Source organism: Drosophila miranda, chromosome 3 (genome assembly GCF_003369915.1).
Source record: "Drosophila miranda strain MSH22 chromosome 3, D.miranda_PacBio2.1, whole genome shotgun sequence".
NCBI classification, from domain to species: Eukaryota; Metazoa; Arthropoda; class Insecta; order Diptera; family Drosophilidae; genus Drosophila; species Drosophila miranda.
The window spans coordinates 22,659,953-22,679,482 of record NC_046676.1 but is presented as its reverse complement, the minus strand read 5'-3'; the positions used below and the strand labels follow the sequence as shown (position 1 = coordinate 22,679,482).

The window sequence follows — 19,530 nt, the reverse complement described above, 5'->3', positions numbered from 1 at the left end:
CCGGCTGCGGTGAGCGCGTAGCATTGTATTTGCATTAAGCGTAGCCTCAGCTCGCAGGGAAAGGAACGGAGTGTCAGGGCAGAGCAGGGCATGGCAGGGAACGGAATGGATGGAAGGGCAAGGAGCTTAATTTGAAGGGGGATTTGCTTCGTGCCATTATAATTCTCCTACCCTGCCCCTAACCCTGCCCTGCCACTGCCTCTTCTCCCTTATTTCCAAGCCTTTTATCGTTCTCGTTCTCGCTCTCCGAAGATTTCTGAACTCTGGCCGGGATTAGTTGGAATTTCTCAACAGATTTCTTCACTAGTTGCGGATTAGTGAGCGTTTGTGGGGACGGAGGACGGGGACGGGGGAACCCGCTGCTCTGTGCAGTGTGTGGTGGTATGGAGGGGGGGGGGGGGAGCAGCGGGTCTTAAGCCTTGGCCACAAAAGCCAAACCGCAAACACACACACACGCGCACTAATACACTCGGCTGACAGCTTAAGTCCGAAAGCAGAAAACAACAGAGACAGACCAAAGCCAAATCCACAAAAGTTGCGCTCTCTCGCTCTCTCCCAGTCGGTTTCCCCTGCCCACCCCACTGCCACTGAGAGTCAACTTAAAATCTTAAACATTTATCCCCGCGTATTATGTGGCAACTCTGGGCTAATTGCCACACACATATACACACACTTACTCACTCACTCACACAGACACATTTGTTTTTTGTATACCCCAACATTGGTGGGGTTAGCGTTAGCTTTTCCCACTCCGCTTCACAGCGATTCTCAGTTCCTGTTGCTTTCCGGTTGCCCCACCGACTCTTCGGCCTCTCCCAGCCATCAACATCAGCGCACTAGCCAACGCCAACAACCAGCACCGAGCCCACAGCACCCAACACCATCCGCAGAAGTTACAACTACAACAAATCCAAAAGCAACGAGGAGAGGCAACACCATCTGCGGCATTCAATTTAAGGGGATTAACTGCTAATTTTTTGCGATTTCGCCCAATGCCAGCGGAATGCGAGTTCATTTTTTCTGCTGCTGCTGCTGCTGCTGTGCTTTCCTGTATCTGTGTGTGTCCAGCACATTTGCATGAGTATTGGTGAAGCATGTGTCATGAAAGGACGGTGGGGGCTTTTACTGTTAAATCTACGAGGATTGCAGCCCACACACACACAGACACAACCGCCTGTGGAGTCAATGAAAAAATGTTGCAGCTAGCATGCATCAAAGGGAATCGGAATGGATTGATGGAATGCCCATGAACGTACAATACATGACATAATTAAATTAGCCAAAAGTTTGTATAATCTCTAAGGGGGAAACGGCTGCTAACCACCCATGTGCATCGTACGGGCACCATCGATAGTTCCGTACTTTCCCAGAAGGGTGGAAAACTGGTGTGTTTTCGAACTTTAATCCCAGACAGAACTAAGGTTTTTCTTTGTTGAGTCAAAACAGATTATCAAATTGTTAACGAGAATGCTTAAAGAGCATTAAGGGTTAAATAATTGGATATTTCAGAGCAGCAGGCAGAGCGGCCACTAATATGCCTGAAAGGATGGTGAATTTTAATCTCTCGATTTAATCGGAGAATTTCAATCATTAGTTGAGGCTCGAGACAAGTCCTCTATTAGATGACGAATGAAAGAGATTTTGATAGATTAAAACTGGAAAGTCCCAATCCATGCGGATTCATATTGTGAGGCACTCATGCAAATCTTCCGCTGCACCCTCCTATTGGTATTGCCATACTCAAGCGGATGATCCTCTCATGTCCATAGTCCATAGTCCAGGGTCCTTTCTCTGTTTTTACTTATCCTTTTCCAGCCATTATTTTATTTTCAGAGCTTCGTCCTTGCGTCTGCTGCTGCCGCTGCCGCCGTTGGTGGCGGCGGGGGCAGGTGGTGTTTGAGCGCGGCTTAAGATAACACCGGGGACAGTGGGTGGGTGGGTGTGTGGGAGGTGCAGACTCGGCGCGCGAGGATGAGCCCACCCCCCGACGGCTCAGTTCGGTTTAAGTGCCAAAGCGCCCCATGCATTGTTGTTGCTGCCATCTCCCTTGCCAGCTTTAGTTTGGCTCTCATTCTCTCGAAATCCCTCTCTCTATATCTTACTGTATGTGTGTGTGTGTGTGTGTGTGTGTGTGTGCTGAGCTGGTGTCTGCCACTGCTGCTCCACTGGGGCAACAACAAAACAGAATCTAGTGAACTTCATAGGGATTAGCCTGCACGAAAGCAACAGATTTAAAAGCTTTCGCTCTGCTTTTTAAGTTCATTTGAGCGCTTTGTGTGGCTGCCACAGTGTGAGTTTGCATCTGTTTCTGTGTATGTGCTTGTGTGCTACTGCCTTTGTTGACAAATGCGACTTGACAGTGGTGTGGCAAATCCCGTCTGCAACAACACACCCAGACTAGACCAGACCCATCCACACTCAACAAGACGCCGCACACAGAGACAGCTGTCGGAGCGTTAAGAGAAGTGAACTCGGTGGGTCGTCTGCCACAACTCGTTGCATTGTTTGCTGTATGAGTGCTGCAACATGTCCCTGCCACTTCCTCCCACTTTGGTGTAGGTCACTCAGGGAGCCCAGCTCCAGCTCCTTCTCCTCCTCTTACTCCTCCTTCTAATTCTACTTCATAATCATTCACCATTCAACACGCACTGCTTTGAGTTATGGTTGCTTAAGGATTCACTTCACTCAGAGGCACTGTCCGCTTCCCCCTCCCTCTCCCCCTTGTTCCACCACTCATGCACAATGCTACACATAATCCATATCCTCAAACATAATCCGATTGCTGGCCATCAAGCATAAATACGGCCAAACAGAAACACACACAGATACTAGAACGGAAACCGGCGCGGAACACACAAAACACAAGAAGCCGAGAACCCGAAAACTCGAGACGCAAGAGAGAGCAGAGTAACAAACCTTCTTCGAGCATGTTTGGAAAGATACTGAAACCGAAACCGAAACTCAGCTGCGAGAGCCCCCATGCAAAGGCATGACACACGGATACACACATAAACATTCTCGCCGACACACAGATGCAGATACAGAGACGGCCACCGAGGCACGCACACAAATGGATAGCAACATGTGGCTCTGGGCGCTCTCTCTCTTTCAGCACTCACATACACACACACACACACACTGTGCGCTCTCTCTTGCCGCCTCGCCACCACCCCCCTCCGTGTCTTTCCATCTCTCTCGCGCGCTGCTCTCTCTCCATGCCGTTCGCGCTGCCGTTGAGCCCTGTCCTGGCCTCGCATTACGCTTATCAAAGTATATCTCTGGGATTATACGAAATGAATGGAATTAAGGATTAATTTCCAAGGGATGTCATTTCGTTTTGGGATAATGCTCTCTCTCCCTGCACACAGATACAAATACATTTGTGTGTTGGTGTGTCTGTGTGTGTCTCGGGTGTTGGTGTTGGCAACAGCTTAAGCTATAATGGATTCGGGTTCACAGTTTCCCGTCGCTGAGGATGGGGATGGGACTGGGGCTGGGGCTGCGGATGTAGCTGTGGCTGTAGCTGTCGCAGGCAATACGAAGGTTTTAGTTATAAAAATACACCGGAGTTTATAATGCCAAAGGGGGTTATAGAGCAGTGGCCTCCGCAACGGGGGTGAATATTGTCTTGAGAATGGATTAAGATATATGTATGTAGAATAAGGAAACTGGAATACAAATGATCACTACTATATGGAAAAGGAACAGAACTGGAAGGGTAATGATTGTTGTAATGTGAATATTTAAATAGAGATCTCCATAAATGATGATATTTGAGATTTAGAATCTGTTCGATTACCCCCATTGGCCACAACCATGGACGGCCAGCAAGCCAGCCAGCCAGCGACGCCTCTGTTCATTATAATACCAAGCGATCCATAAAACGAAGAGTTAAATCCGAAATAATAATCCCGCACGAAATTAAATCCCTCGCCCACACGGCCACCAAACGCAAAGGCCCAGTGCCCCCACCGCCAACCACTCCCCCACAATCCCCGCCACACCCCCCACACCCCCCACACCCCACACACCCCTCTCTTCCTGCCCCTTCAGTGTTTGCATGGAAAAAAGTTAATCTCCCAACAGCAGCAGCAGCAGCAGCAGCGGCCGTCGCCATCGACTCATCCACGAAGCGAGAGGCGGAAGGCAGTGCCAGTGGCTGCGTGACAGGGGAAGGGGTAGGGCCAGGGCCTGTCACTGTGCGTGGCTGGCGCTGTGTGTGGCGCTGTTCCCCAGCTCCTGCACCACCCCCTCGCCTTCGCCAACAAGCTTGCCCTTCAGGAGAAAACTCCAACTCATGGCATGGCATGGTTTTGGGCCGTTTTGGGCTTTTTTCGGCTGCAGTTGGCAGAGTCGCTGACGTCGACGCGGGCAGCTTTAGCTCTGCCGGTTTAAGGATTAACACAGACACAAGCACAGTTGGCACACACACACACAGAGAGAGCGACACGAACGTACGGACACATAAAGCACACGCAATGCCCGGAGCACAAAATCGTTGGGATTAATGCGGGATCTACTTTATTGCGAAAATATGCTCGACTCGAACCGACCCGACCCGTTTGCTGGCCAGCAAGATAGAGATGCCGATGTGAGGGGAGGGGATCATTTTTGGGAAAAGCAGAGACCCCAGAGAGGGGAATATGATTTGGCATTGGACAGTGCCTATGGGCGTACATCTATGTGTGGGGCGTATCTATGTGTGCGTGTGTACGTGTGTGTGACTGGATGGGTGCGTTGGGCATCCATGGATTGTCAGTGACTTAAACGAATTGGGATTACGTTGCGTATGATTCATATGGAGGCTAAAACAACAAAGCACCAGACATCCACTGGCTTTAAACAGACGTATGTATGCGCACACACATACATATGTGAATACACTTGTATGTATATGCTCATGGCCAGCTCTCGGACGGGCATTTCGAACGGATTACAGCGCAACCAAAAGCCTCCCCATCTCCCACTCAATCCCTTACTGGTCCACTGCTCCACTGCTCCACTGCTCCCTGTCCCGTTCAGCTGGTTGGAGCACAAATTGAAAATGGACAAACGGCTGCCAGGCTCTGTCTCTGTCCCTGTCCTCCCCACTCTGCCGGCCAGCCTGCCTGCCAATATGGCCCTGGATAATCCTCTACGCGATCAATAAAGCCAGACCAACAGCAGGCCATCGTTACACTGAGAGAAAATAATGGATTCAGTCCCTCGATTTGATTTGAATTACATCTGCATCCAGTGTGTGGACTCTGCTTTAACTCATTTAAACATGTGTTTCACTCAGATCCCGTGTATTTTCTCGCTGTACAGCCATTCCCGGACAGTCCACACACAGCCGTTCACTGTCTGGCGGCAGTTTGGCAAGTGATGGGCTGGGGATTGGTATTGGGATTAGCATCCCCAAAGACTGGCTCGCCTCGAAACTTGCAAATGTCTGGCCCAGGTCTAACCCACCTGGCACACACACGCATAGACAGAAGCACACAAACACAGATACGCACGCATACAGAGGCATTAGCTGGCGGCCTAATCCCAACGTCTCTGGCATTGCCAAAGCACTTCAAAAGCAGCAGCGAAAACAGGAACAAAAACAAAAGCTTAAGGAGGCAGCCAACGCAGAAGGAGCACAGCCAGCAGGAGCAGGAGCAGCAGCAGCAGCGGCAGGAGAAGTGGGTTGAGCAGGAGTAGGAGAGCAACTCGAAACGTGAAACTTCTCTTCATTTGTGTCTGATGGGATTAGGGCTAAAGCCAGATAAAGGGATAAAGGATTCCCAAATAATGTCGTGCCCTCTGTGCCGCTGCTCAAGCAATACGAACCCGAACCTGAACTCGAACTCGGGCCCAGACTCGAAAGTTTTTGGCGCCAAATTCGCATGCAAAGCAGGCAGCAGAGTCAGACAGCCACCATCAAGGGGGTGAGGCAGAGGCAGAGAGAGACAGAGAGATAGAAAGCAAGAAGGAGAGGGCTCTATATTCTCTACCCCTTTTGGGTTGAGCCGGTCGTCGGTTGTCGGTTGTCGGCAAAATGTTCACCGGGCTGAGGCTTAGGTCGGGGATAAGTCGCAAACTTGATGCTTTCGCCTAATGTCCTTGGGTATTGGTAGTGGTAGTGGTTGCTCCTGTTCCGCCTCCACCCCCTGCCTCTCCCCCTTTGATGGTGATTCTGATGCTGATGATGATGATGATTTTGTTTTCGCTTGTGGATTATAAACGCTCCTGTGCCCAGACCCAGACCCAAGTCCAGGACCAGGCCGAAGCCCAGTTGCATTCGTATTCGTACTCGACTTCACAGCGAGCTTTGAGATTCCACTTTTATCCCCCAATGCCCATTCTACGTTGAAAAGGTTGCGGTGTGAGAGTAATGTGGAAAAGGACTTGAAGGAAAACATAGAATATTCTGGGAATATGGAGAAAGTAAAGGCCAGAGTAATACTAGGTAAACTAGGAGCTACTATTGTATTGTTCTATTGAAAAGTCCCAGCTAACCCATCCTTCAGAAGCGTCTTTCCGTGTTCTACCGAACTATACCAGTCAGCCTCTTCGCATCAGCTGCAGCTTCTGAAAGTGGAAAGTGCTGGAACCTATAATATGCATTATCGGATTGAAGGAGTGTGGCTGTATCTATATAATGCCACTGCATTTTGGATAGTTCACGTAACTGATTTATTGTTGATGTAGTTTCTGTGTTAATAATCACTCGGGCACAGCACAAGGATACGGAATGTGTCTGGCGCGCATGCAGTCAGGCGGAAGTAGTATTTATTTGATTATATGTACTTCAGTCGATGCCGAACAAAATAGACCACATCCCAGAGGCCCTAAGCTCCTCACAGGAGAGTCAAATCTAGTCGAGTCGAGTCGAGTCGAGTCCAATCTGTTGGTGCTACTTACGCAGAAGGTGCCCAAAGGACGTGGCCGCAAGCAGTCATCCATAACGGTAGGGGCAGAAGGAGGATACGCATACCGGCTCATCTCCAGTTGTGGCAGATTCGTGTTCGAATTGTCCGTATTGCAAACATGTAAATCCTTCAAATTTGTAGGTCCCCACGCTTCACACTCCCCATCTCCAGGATTCGGATTCAGTGCGTAGCATCAATGGAATAAAATGTTCGAAATGGAAATGGAGTGGACCATACAACCTGGTGACCAGCCAGCCGCCAATGTCTCATCCACTGCGAGAATATACCCAGTAGTTCCGAAACTTGAAAGCCGCTAAGAAACGTTGTAAAATCTTTGACAGTTTTCCTGACTAATGATACAATTTTTGAAACACCTAATAGCGGAACAATAGTAAAAATGGTTGAATAGAACGAATTTTTATAATTTAGGTGCATTTTCTTTCAGTGCACTTGATGTTGGCTTAACTCAATCAGCATCACCTGCAGCATCTGCTTTAGCTCCTTGGGATGTCCTGGCCTGGTGCCGCTCTTGTTTGTGAAATGTGGCGGGAACGGAACTCTCCTTTTCTCTTGCTGCTGCTGCTGCCTCTTCTTATAATGCCAAATGTTCGAAACTGTTGTCTCTTCTTGCTCTTGTCATTTATTCGAATTTGTATCCCGTGTGTATCCATATCTGAGTCCGGCACCATGGTGTCTGTGCCACCCATATGTTGGACCTGAGCTTAGGCTGGGACTGGGACTGGGGTTGGGTGGGCAGCATGTGTATGCAGTTGCAGATGGACTGGACTGGGCTTAATCCAGTATCCAATGAGTGCCCCAGAGTGAGTGTAGGACTGGACTGGACACTGTGCATAACGCTTAACACTTAAGCTGCCACCTCGCAGCCCACACAACCAACCTCATCCAGACAGGGGGCCGCTTGGCGATATCTATCAGTCCAAGAGTAAGCCAGTCCCCAGAGGACTCAGAGTCCGAGTACGAGTACGAGTCCGAGTCGTAGCTAGTTTTGCGTATGATTGCGAAACTTGTACCGCAACCTGTTAAGCCGAGCTATACTCTCCGCTGCCTCTCTGTCTCTCTATCTCTTATCCTTCAGCAGGAGCAGTGCAATGCTTTTGTGTCGCTTGATTACCAATAACTCTACCCCCCTTCCCTTGCTGTGGCAAAGTGTTGAGTGAGTGGAGCCTTGAAAAGTTACTGCGTCCATCACGGCTTATCAGAGATACTTTGGGTGGCAAGCTTCTGCCCCTGCCCTTGCCCCTGCCCTTGCTCCTGCCCTTGCCCATGCCCTTGCCCCTGCCCCTGCCCGTGCCCCTATCCTCTTATTATACAATCCTTCAGCTCGGTTGGCGCGGCGCCCTCTAGCACTGTCCCCATTGACATCTGCATAATGTCGGATCGCAGGGGATGCACATTTTTTGAATCCTTGAGCGTGTGCTTATGTCCGTATGGGTGCCATGGCCTATGGCTTATGGCACATGCACTGGCTACTGCTCTGCTCTACTTTCAGTGACCAAAACGAAAGCTTTGACCAAACAACAATGATTCAATAGCCAGGGACAGAAGCCGATGGGGCCTGAGAGGCTGAGGCTGTGGCTGAGGCAGAGGCTGCAGCCGCGGCTGTATGGCAGCAGTACAGGCATACAAGCCTCTTTCGAACGCGTTGATCCACAAACGTGTCGTTAACTAAGGCGCAGTGATTTTCAATTGCAGAGCGCGACAGAGTCTGACACAGACGCAAAAACAGGCCCAGAGACAGGGCCGATACGTGTGTGTGTCAGTGTGCATAAGCTTATAGGTGCCAACTGGAAACTGCCAGAGGAGGGAATACAGGCGGTGGCTAGAGAGGGGTATAGGGGGATATGGGGGCAGCCTGCATATTGACAAGTGCAGCCGCTTGGGGATTTATTAAGGCTAACGTATGAAAATTTTGCATACTAAACTCTGCATAAATCGAAGCGAGACCGAAATAGCAACAGCATCGGAATCGGAATCAGAATTGGAACCGGAATCAAATGCAGGAACATAAAAATAGCCCCCAAAAATGGTGGACAGAATGGCGGAGGTGGGGAGGTGAGGCTGGATAAATATCGTGTTGCGTCGCTGAGCAGCTTAGGCGCCATGAACACGCACACACACTCAGATAAAAAAGACACACAGATATAGATGCAGATGCAGATACAGATAGAAATACAGACACAATCGTAGTATAAACAAAACACAGTGCAGCGAGCGACACAGCAGATTTACATATGAACTAATACACACAAACACACAGATACATTGTGCATCTGTTGCAAATGGCCATGTTAAATGACAATAATAACAGCAACGACAATAGCAAATGATGGCAGAAACCATTCCCCCAACCCAAACCCCAAACCGAGGCCCCACCGCCCAATCCATAAACCCAATTCTGCAGCCATTCAATCTCCATCTCATGGTATACCGCCTTCCCATCCCATCCCACCCCACCCCACGCACTGCAACGTTTTGTTGTGCAAATCCTCAAAATATGCTACAAAGCACATTACATAGATACGCACAAACACACACGCACACACACACGCACGCACTCACAACGAGAGGGAGACATTCACAAATTCACAACAAAATTCAAATCCAACGCACCGAACTAACTGAACGGGGCATGCTCGACTCCCCTTTTGCAGTGGGTGGGCGGTGAGAGGGTTAAGCTTAAGTCTGAATTTTAGCTGTGCGCCATGTGGATGTGGAAGTGGCATAGAAAATGATGTCAGGCAAGGGAGGCTTCGGCTTAAAATATTAACATTTAAGCGCAGCAGAGAGCTGTAATAATGACAACAATCGATTGGAGCAGCGATTTTACTGACATTTATCGATTCATTTATCGCCTGTGTCACGTCACCCCCTTTTCACCCTTTTTCGGCGGAATGCGAACCATCAATTGTTGTGTTGCTTTTAAAATTAAGTGAGGCAGAAGCCATAAATTGACCCAAACATCAACCAAGTTGAGTGCCACCTGTTGAACGCATACGGTGCACGTGTACTCCCACACAAACACTCGCACACTGCTCCTCATAGATGCACAAAAGGAGCAGAGGACAGCCGCACGTTATGTATACGTCACGAGTGCCAGAGTTGGAACTAGAAATATACGGAGCCACGGCAAACAGAACCAAAGAACTGAGCCATGGAAAAGAACTTCCTCCAGATCGCACCCACCACCTCACCCACAAAAGCTCCACAAGTGTGTGTGCGGTTCATTTAATGCCTCAGCAGAGTGACCTCCGACCCACACCTCTCCAGGACAGTAGGAAATGTTTGCATGCACACATGCTCGTATACGTATCCAGCCATAGACAGAGATACAAACAGAGAGAGAGAGATACACACGCACACACACTCGCTCACTTACCCACACACAGAGGGAGAGAGATAGAGAGAGAAAATAAACGTTATGAATGCTTCATATGCTTAATCCAGGGGATTTCGATGCATATAGGAGTGTTGTGTGTCTTCTGTTGAATGGGATTGAGCATCGTCGAGTTAATGGGGAAGGGGGGAGTGAGAGTGGTTCGTTCGTGTGGGCACTCGCATGCTGTGTTGGTATGCAGAAGGCTTCATAGTTGCTATTGCTATTTCTATCTGGGAGATACTTGCCTTGCATAAGCATCTGCATAGCGACAACTGCACGGGACACATCGATATGGACACAGGTTTACTTTTGTCCCTGGTTAAACTATTGATGAACCAAACAAGATTACCATTGCCATAGCTCAAAGGAGAGCGGCCATGTGTATGGGCTTCAAACGTCCGTTCGTGTCTGCCATGTGTGTGATAGAGTGTGTGCGATATCTGAAGGATACGTGCTAAATGCCCGGCGAGCAAATCAAATGAACTTGCCATGGATTAGGCAGGCTACGTGGATGCGAAAGGAATTTCATTTCTATCTCTATTTACAATTTCCATCTGCTGCTGACGTGATTAAAGTTTCCCTCTGCTTGGGACCCAGCCTTTGACTAATTTCTATGCAAATAATCACGCAACGCACCGGATTATGAGGAGAAGTAAAGTAAATTCCTGCATTTATGCTGCTTCCTCCCCCTTCTGCTCCCTATGGACGCCGGGATGACTGGACGCCCCCTGGGCCAGTGAGTGATTTATTGATTAAATTGAAGTAATTGGAAAGCTCCTTTACTCACGATTTACTTTGCTGATGTCGAAGTCCCGTCGCGAGTCCAGGGCCGGATGGCTGAGTAGCTTCTCCGCTTGCTGCTGGGCCTGTTGTACGCCCACGGTCATGCCCAGGGCGGCTGGAGGCAGACAAGAGATGCTGCCCCGCTCCACGCGCTCCTCCCTCTCCCGATCCCTCTCACTCTTTGGGGTGGCATTCTGACTAGATGATGCCGTGGACGAGGACAGGGCATTGCCATCAGAATTGTGCACGTGCTGCTGGTGCTGCAGTTGCTGCTGCTGGGCGGGATGGATGGTAGAGGGACTGCCCTCGGCGGAGCGACGGCCACCCCCTTCCCCTGTCACGCCACCGCCCTGCTGATGCTGCTGCTGTTGGAGCTGTTGCTGCTGCTGCTGCTGGAGCTGGTGATGATGATGTTGCTGCTGCTGCTGCTGTTGCTGCTGATGGTGTTGCATCTGCAGCTGAGTGAGCTTCTCCTGTACGCCCTGCAACGAGCTGCGTCTATGCTGCATGGCAGTCACCTCCTCGCCGGCCACGCCCACCACGCTGTGGGGAGGCGAGAGCGAGTGCTCCTTCTTAACGGCCATGTCCACGAGACTGGCGGCGGCGGAGACAGAGGCCGAAGGGGACTTGGCATTGGCGGCGGCCACAACGGCGGCCGCATTGGCTGCCCGCGTCAAAGCCAAGGCCTGACTCTGAAAGAGAAGAGAATAGGAGATAATGAATAACCCGCCGATTGTCTGGGTACGATGCGAGTACTCGTATTTGTCGCTTGTTTACTTAGCTAAATGCTCGAGTGAAATCTCCACTTCGGTCTCCATTCTTCAATCCCTCCATTCTTCGGTCTCGAAATAGAAAACAACCCAAATTCGCTTTATTGATTAAGTCAACAATGGCCAATGGCCAAGGGCCAAGGCCTCGGACTTGGACTCGGACTCGGACTCTGAATCGGACAAAGTCTAAGATTCAGTCTCGGATTCAGTTTCAGTCGCAGTCCGAGCCCTGACAGGCGTTGATTTCTATTGATTTGTGAGCCAAAAGGGGACCCAGACCCAGTTGTGCGTGTGGGGGTCTGCTGTGTGTGTTTGCTTTCTATAATTTAGCAAGTAATTTGCTGCACAAATCGTGGCGAATCACGAAATTGTCTTTAATGATGCGGACGGAGATCTCCGACTCCGACTCGAGATCGTTGTCGAAGCGTAACTAAATTAATGTGGCTCTCTTCTCCAGTCCATTAAAGAGCTGAAAGCTCTTTCACAATACACATTCCCATTCCCACTCCGCCTGCCAATGCCAAGCAGCAATTGATGGACCCCCGCCACAGAAGACCCAAAGGCGACCCGAAGCGAAATTAGCGATGGCATTTCCAATAAGATTGGATCGACTCCAATGGTACATACTCGCATGCGCTACGAACTGGCAGCTCCCTAGATGTTTACATTTTGAATAATTATATAGTAAGTTAATTGTGAAATCTGGCAATCCATCGTCTGATGGATGCTAATCTTTGCACTTTAAACACACAAAATATGAGTATAGGACACTATCAACCAGAACTCTTATTCTATTTTTACTTTTAGTGAAAGTGGATATCGAAACCTTGGAAGGATATTTTCGATCAGACACCTTTGAAGCAGCTCCTGCCTGAAGAGATCTACCTTTCGGGTGCTGCTCCCTTCATCCGCATCCATCTCATCCATACATCATCCGATTGGCCCCAATAATTATAGCGTCTCGCTGGGGCTACCGTTTTTACCGTTTATGCTGGCTGAGCACGCATGGAATTCCAGCCGAATCCAAAGGAATCTTTATTCCCTCTACTGACTTTTTCCTGTTGTTGGACACAAAAAATTATGGCATTGGCATTCGCTTTGGTTTTGCTTTTTGGTTTTGGCGCTGATCGTGCGGATAAACTTAAATCGGTGCCGAAGGTAGAGCCTAAGATCGAGAGCTGCGCCGCTGGCTAGTTTGTCAAATGAGGGCAAGCCATGGACAAAAACCAGAGGGAAGAAAGATCCTGAGCCCGAAAACATGTTCAGAAAATAAAGGCTGCCTGCAGTCGGTGGCAGTGGCGGGGCAAGAAGTCGTTTCGGATGGGGTAGATGTGGCAGCGGCGTCTCTCTGCTTTCCACAGTAGCCGCATCGAGTTAGCGATCAGCGACAAGCAGCAATCGATCTTATGTTATAATCATCGCCAGGCCGGGACCATCCCCCTCCACCAACCTCTCGCGACTATCAGCAACGATTTAGGCCTGCAAAAATTCATTTACGCTTTAATCAATTTCATTCACCACAGCCACGGCCGCTGACGAAGGCGAAACGAACAGAGGAGAGACACGATGGAGATGGACCCGCAGACAGAGCCAAGCATCGCCTAAGGCCGCCGTCCGACAATTTCAGCTTACATTGATCTCGCCTTCTCCCTGTCTCTCTACAGCGACGGACGGGACCAGATCGGGCTGGACCAGGCTGGACCAGGCTGGTCCGGGCCGGGCCGTGCCGGGCCGGCTTCTGTTCCCGGCCACATGTCAAAAAATTGACGAAAATTCGATCAAAATTTTAATTGATCGCCCTGCAGTGATTTGGGTTTCCGAAAAATTGATCTGCCCCTGTGCCTCTTTAGCCCCGTCCCCCCTTCTCCACCCTTTCGTCGCGCGCGTACTTGCCGTAATTTTTGGTTGCTCCACGAATCGAACGATCGGCGGACGAGCGACTCGTGTTGTGATTATGTTAATAGAGGTACTCCCCTCTGCTGCTCACCACAGCCCCCCTCCAGGGGGCAGCCTGCCCGTTTCCGCATCCCGCCCTAGGGGGAGGACGGCGCTCACTTCGGCCGGAAACTGAATGGCCGGCGGCCGCGAATTCTGAAACAATCAAACATATCAGATTCTGCCACAAAATGCCTGGCATTAATGGCAGGAGAAGATGATCCTCTATGGAACCTGAGTTCCAGCAATCATGCTGCGAAGTCTTCTCTCCTGAATGAGTCATCATCCAGAGAGAGAGAGAGAGAGAGCAAACAGAAGTGGGTCTTCTTTCAAGTGTTTTTAGAACCTCTCCTCTAGAGATCTCTCGTTGACTGATCTTTCTCTGTCGTGGCATAACTTCCGATATCTCGCGAGCAAAATAACCTTCAATTAATCCATCCCCAATCACACTTTACCATTCCCCGGCTGAATTTTAATGGCGATCAGTACATTAATCAAGTCGGATCGCTCTCAGATCCGCCAGCCCATCCGATCATCCTCCCTGAATGCTGCCAATCAAGGTCCCCTCCCCATCGACTCGTAGATTTTAATATTAACCTGTCAAAGGCCATAATTGACAACGATTAACTTTGTCTTTTGTCTCGCGGAAAATTTACATTTTTATGGTTCAATAAAATAAATCAAGGGGCGCACAAAAAACAACGAGACGAGACGAGGCAGAGGAACGAACCAAAGAAAACGAGGAAAAGAAACCCCGAGCACAGTGGCAGCGAAAAGTAATTGCAGCACATAATAATCTCGCATTTAATAATCCTCATTAAAGCACAAAATCACGTCGGTACATTGTTGGACCTGGAGTGGGTCGGGTACCAGATCCAGGCCGGAGAAGAGCTTGCTGGAGGACCGGGGGACAGTTTACACTCACAAATATCACCACCTCACACAAGAGAAGAGAAGGGTGTGGAGCGGACCCTGCAGAAGATGGTCTCCCGAAGCCACTCTCGAATCTGGGAGCGAAATTAGAGGCCAAGCGGCCCTGCATTGGGGCACATCCTTCGGTGTTTCCCTTCTCTGCTCAGTATTTTTTCAGTTCGAAATTCCAGAACAAGAGCTTCTGTTTACCAAAAGTCAGTCCCGAAATATGCACAGGCCTCCCAAAAAAGCAAGGCAGAGGAGTCGGGGCTGTTGCGATGCGCATCAATCGATGATATGATGAGCTGACGTTTCGGGTTGACGTTTGCTTGTCGTCAATACGTCGCCTAATAACACGTCGCAACAGGTAGTCCCCGAACATCAAGCGAGAGGACAGACCAATGGACAGACGGACTGCGGTTCTGGATGGACGGACAGACTGAGATTCTGATTGCGACACAGATACAGATGCACACAGCAGCCACTGCTACTGCCACTGCTACTGCCACTGCCACTGCCACAGCCGCTGCAGACCCAGAAAGGCTCTTTTTGGGGGCTCGATGGAATTTCATCAATTGCATGAAAAATATGAAATTAGTTTGGGCCCCAAAAGCGACTGGCCGACCAAAAACTGGCAGTTTCTTTCGGGACTTTCGGGGCTACTGGATTTTTAATGTGTTTTAATCATCGACAGCAGCTACTGCCTCTGTTAGTGCTCCTTCTGTGCTCCTCCTGTCCTCCTGCCTGCTCAAATTGTTTTTGTGCGACGGAGTATCTCTGATCCTTTGGCTTTTGCTGAGGCTGATGTATGGCACATTCCATTTGGGCTATAAATCGTTCTTGCGCCTGGCACCATGGCGCTGTCTTGTCCTTGGTAAAATATCATTTGATTCCAGTCGCAGGCATTAATTGTTTTTGCCTCGCGAGTGCTGCGTGATGGGAATGACTGATCAACTGCCAGACGGATCGTCGAACGGATTGGATCGGTGAGAATCAAATCTGTGTTAGCCCAGATCCTGAGTCTTGTCTTGGGGGCATGGCACAGCAAAGGATAAGCTAATCGCGTCTTCTCTTGGTTCCACAATGTGATCTCCTATAGTCGCCTGTCACTGACAGGCCTTGTTCTCTGTCATGTTCTCTGTCAGTTTGTGTGCCCCAAAACATTCTGTAAGTGTTGATCAGTTGAGCAGCGATCTGCGGCATGCGATCTTAATCGCTCTCACGGACAGAGAGCAGAGTAACCAAGAGCCCCGACCAGACCAGAGCACAGCAGACCAGACCCGGCATTGACATTCCACTCTGTCTGGGATTATTTCCGAGTTGTCTCTGTCTTGTTCGAGATTTTTCTTCTTTTTTGCTTATCGGGAGGAGCCAGCCTCGACCTGGTCGCAGCTCCCGCAAAGACATTACCATTTCCATTGGCCAATGCTGGGGTTTTTTTTTTCTTAACGTATGATTGGTGTTTGGCAGCGTTTTTATGGTCTTTCAACAGGGCTGGACCCGGCCCCGGCCCCTGTTATTAATTATCATCGTCAGCGGGAGGCGATCATCGTCAGCGTCATCGTCATCACATCGTCTCCGGTCTCTGGTCTCTAGTCTCCGTGTTCGTCAAATTCCCCAGTGATCGCACTGGTCACTGGTGTATCGTACCCCGTATGGAGAGGGGTATGCGAGCATTTGGAATTCGGCGCGTAGAAATATCATTTTCGTGTTTCTTTGTGTCTGTCTCTGTATATGTCTGCTTCGCATTTGCTTTTCGTAATTTGTATGAGATTTTTGGAATATTCTTGACTTTTGCCATTTCTGTCTCCTGTCTCCTGTCTCCTGTGCCTGTGCCATGCATGCCTTGTATCCTTAACGAAATTGTGATTAAGTGTTTCAATATCGAAGTGACGAAAGGCAAAACCTGACAAGCCAACAAGGACTGGCCTCGGAAAGAGACAGAGACATGGCCAACTACAACTCAAACTCCAACTCCGACTGAAACCCAAACGATGGCGAACATCGCTGCAACGTGCAAAATAATTAAAAATCAGCGAACGTTTCGCCCCAACATATCCCCCCTAGTAGCACCCCCTTCCCAACAAGATCGACGCCCGCATCGAGCTGCTGGCGAGTGCGAAAAAACGCCATTTAAAGATGCCACAAAGCCGCAGATAAGCAGAGACAATGCCGGACCGGGACGGCCCTAGTGGTGCGATGGCAGCGATCCCAAAACCGGTTGACAAAATACGCTGGATGCGAAACCTGGTATGCGATCAGTTGGAGCGATAGCCAGATCCAGACCGAGTCCCAGACGATCGCGGAAGAATTTCTTGCCAAATTACGAGCCCGTCCAACAGCTACCCTGCTACGCAGCCCCGACCCGATCAGATCCAACAGGCACGTCCCCAACCCGTTCCATACGAACCGATCAGAACAGAAGCGTCGTCCACGATCATCGCAGGGACTTGGACTTGGACTTGGACTGGGGGCATGCTCATGAGCATCAGCGACATTTAATTATATTTCATTTCATTTTATTTTACTGCTCCAGCTTCTGATGGTGGTGGTGGTGGTGGTGGATGGTTTTTTCGGTAATGCCTGCTGCACTCGACTCGACTCGACTCGACTTGAGTCGCCTCGCCTCGCATCCCGTCGCATCGCATCGCCTCAACGCATTAATGATGACTTTGCCCTGAATTGCAGAGGCATACACTCAATAATAACAATAATCATAAAGGGGAGAACCAGCAGCGGTCGTCGCAAAAGCAGGCAAATCGCCAATTGGCAATGGCATGCCCATGCCCATGTCCATGTCCCTGTCGATGGCGTTGTCGATGTCGATGTCGAGGACCAGGTCGGCCATGTCTTGTCGCCGAGCCTTGATTATGCGCGCGTTCCTTGCTCATCGCTCGTCCCTGCACTCCCATTCCGGGCTCCCTGCAACGTCCTCATTATTTCTACTCGTTCGTCATCAATTTGAGATCATTGCTACTGGTGCTACGGCTGCGAGTGGACAGGCACTGAGACACTGGGACTCGGACTGGGACTACAGAACGGAGCCAGAGGAGACGAGAAGGTGTCGAGTGCTTGAAATGTTTTAAATACAAAAATTAATAAAGCTCTCTCGTGGCCGCCAAGTGTGTTGGCATTTTCCATTCTTTCAATTACCAGCATGAAGAAGTATTTTCCCCCCGATGAGAAAACCTGGCAAATTATTAACTTAACACTTGATGTCCACTTAAAGCGATCCATCACGGGCCACGAGGGCAGGCCAAGGAGAGTGGGAGGTGGATGTGGTATGGAGATATAGTAGGAAAATGTTACGAAAGTTAGGAGGGGATAGGAGATATTTATCTTTATTCTATAATTCTTCAAGTTTTGTATTCAAATACCCGAAAAAATAGTGTAAATGTGACTTAAGCACCTGCGCTGACAGTCGAGTCTTGTGAAGAAGTGGCTGTACCCCAGCCCTTGACCAATGATTATTTCACCGTTTACCTCTGGGAGAGTCACAGCTGACAGCGGACATTCTTCCGAGTTGGCAACCCCGAGGGATAGCTAGAGGAAAGCGGTGACTGCAGTGACAACCCCGCATGTGACTTCCCTGCCGTTTGTCAACGACATCCTGGCATATGTAGGTGCCCTTGCCAATGCCAAATGCCAAGCATCGAACGTCGAACGTCGAGCCTCGAGTGCCGAGTGCCGAATGCCAAATTACAATTTCAAGTTCAACATGTCGGGGCGGTATAATTTCCTCGATTGCTGCTGTACCACTACTCTGGCCCGGCTGGAAAACGCGTCCATGTGTGACCTGCCTCTGGCTGCCTGCTAACTGTTTCACATGATCCTTTGTGCGGCTCCTGGCCTGCCATCCCTCTATGGCCCTGCTCTGGCCCCGGTCCGTGTTGCGCTTGAGGAATTCCTTGCTCAGCAAATTACTACCTAGACATATGTCCCGTCGCAGCCCCGTACCTTCTCCCGCTCTGTTTGTGTGGGTTACTCCAATTATAAGTCAATTAAATAGGTTAAAAGTTAGAAATAAAAACGGATGAGCAGCCAACAGGGGAAGGGACGAATGGGCGATACCAGGGGACACAATTTTGTCACGGCCAAATGAGCAGGAAACAATTTATGAAGCTCACAAATTCTCATGAAGAGGATCCAGTAAATGACTGACTACCTTCCGGCAAGCCGCTCTCATTCTACTGTCTGTCTACCGATCGGCTCTCCATCGCTTGCTCGGCTTATGTAATCGTTCGATTCTCAAATTAGTCTCACTTGAGATCTATATATTTTATTTATCAATCAATAAAAAGAGCGCCCCGTCCCAATGCCGAGATTCATGCAAATTCTAAACTGATTCTCGACTCTCGCACACAATTGGCTCATTGATCAATCATTTAAGCAAACCAAGAGCAAAGCAATCAAGTGATCTGTGAGCCTAATCGACACCCAAAGACGGCCACACTGCTACGTCAAACAGGGGAAGGCAGCGGGGGCTGTGGCGGTAGAGGTAGGCGCAACCATCAAGTGGCAGCAAACGATTTTAATTCAATCGCACCAATTAAGCCCGTAGGCGCCCCCAAAACCGAAACCGAGTCCGAAAGAAGAGCTCCTACTGGCCCCGCTCTAGAGATGTGCGAGTTATGCGCTCAATTAACTGAAATACTCGTATCTGTATCATACATAGATGTAAATAATCGCACAGCCACTGGACAATTTGCGTCACAACCCCTACAGGGAGGGGCTCCAGCTCCAGCTCCTCCATCGCTCGGATCGGAGGAATTTCTCGAAAGCAAAGTTCAACATTTCGTTCGCTTCGCTCACTAATCTGTCGGGGTCAATCGATGTT

General features: G+C 49.6%; 1 protein-coding gene across 2 annotated transcripts in view; it reads right to left on the bottom strand.

The window, feature by feature from the left end:
- The window catches only part of LOC117188099 (homeobox protein cut), a 46,394-nt gene that overhangs the window by 13,184 nt on the left and 13,680 nt on the right, over window positions 1–19,530 (bottom strand). Inside the window, exon 2 of one of the 2 annotated variants that reach the window (XM_033391430.1) lies at window positions 11,081–11,768. In XM_033391430.1, the coding sequence (XP_033247321.1) occupies window positions 11,081–11,768 (688 nt within the window). Of the gene's footprint in view, window positions 1–2,916; window positions 2,933–11,080; window positions 11,769–19,530 lie in introns of those variants that run through there. The other variant, XM_033391431.1, reaches the window with a different exon arrangement.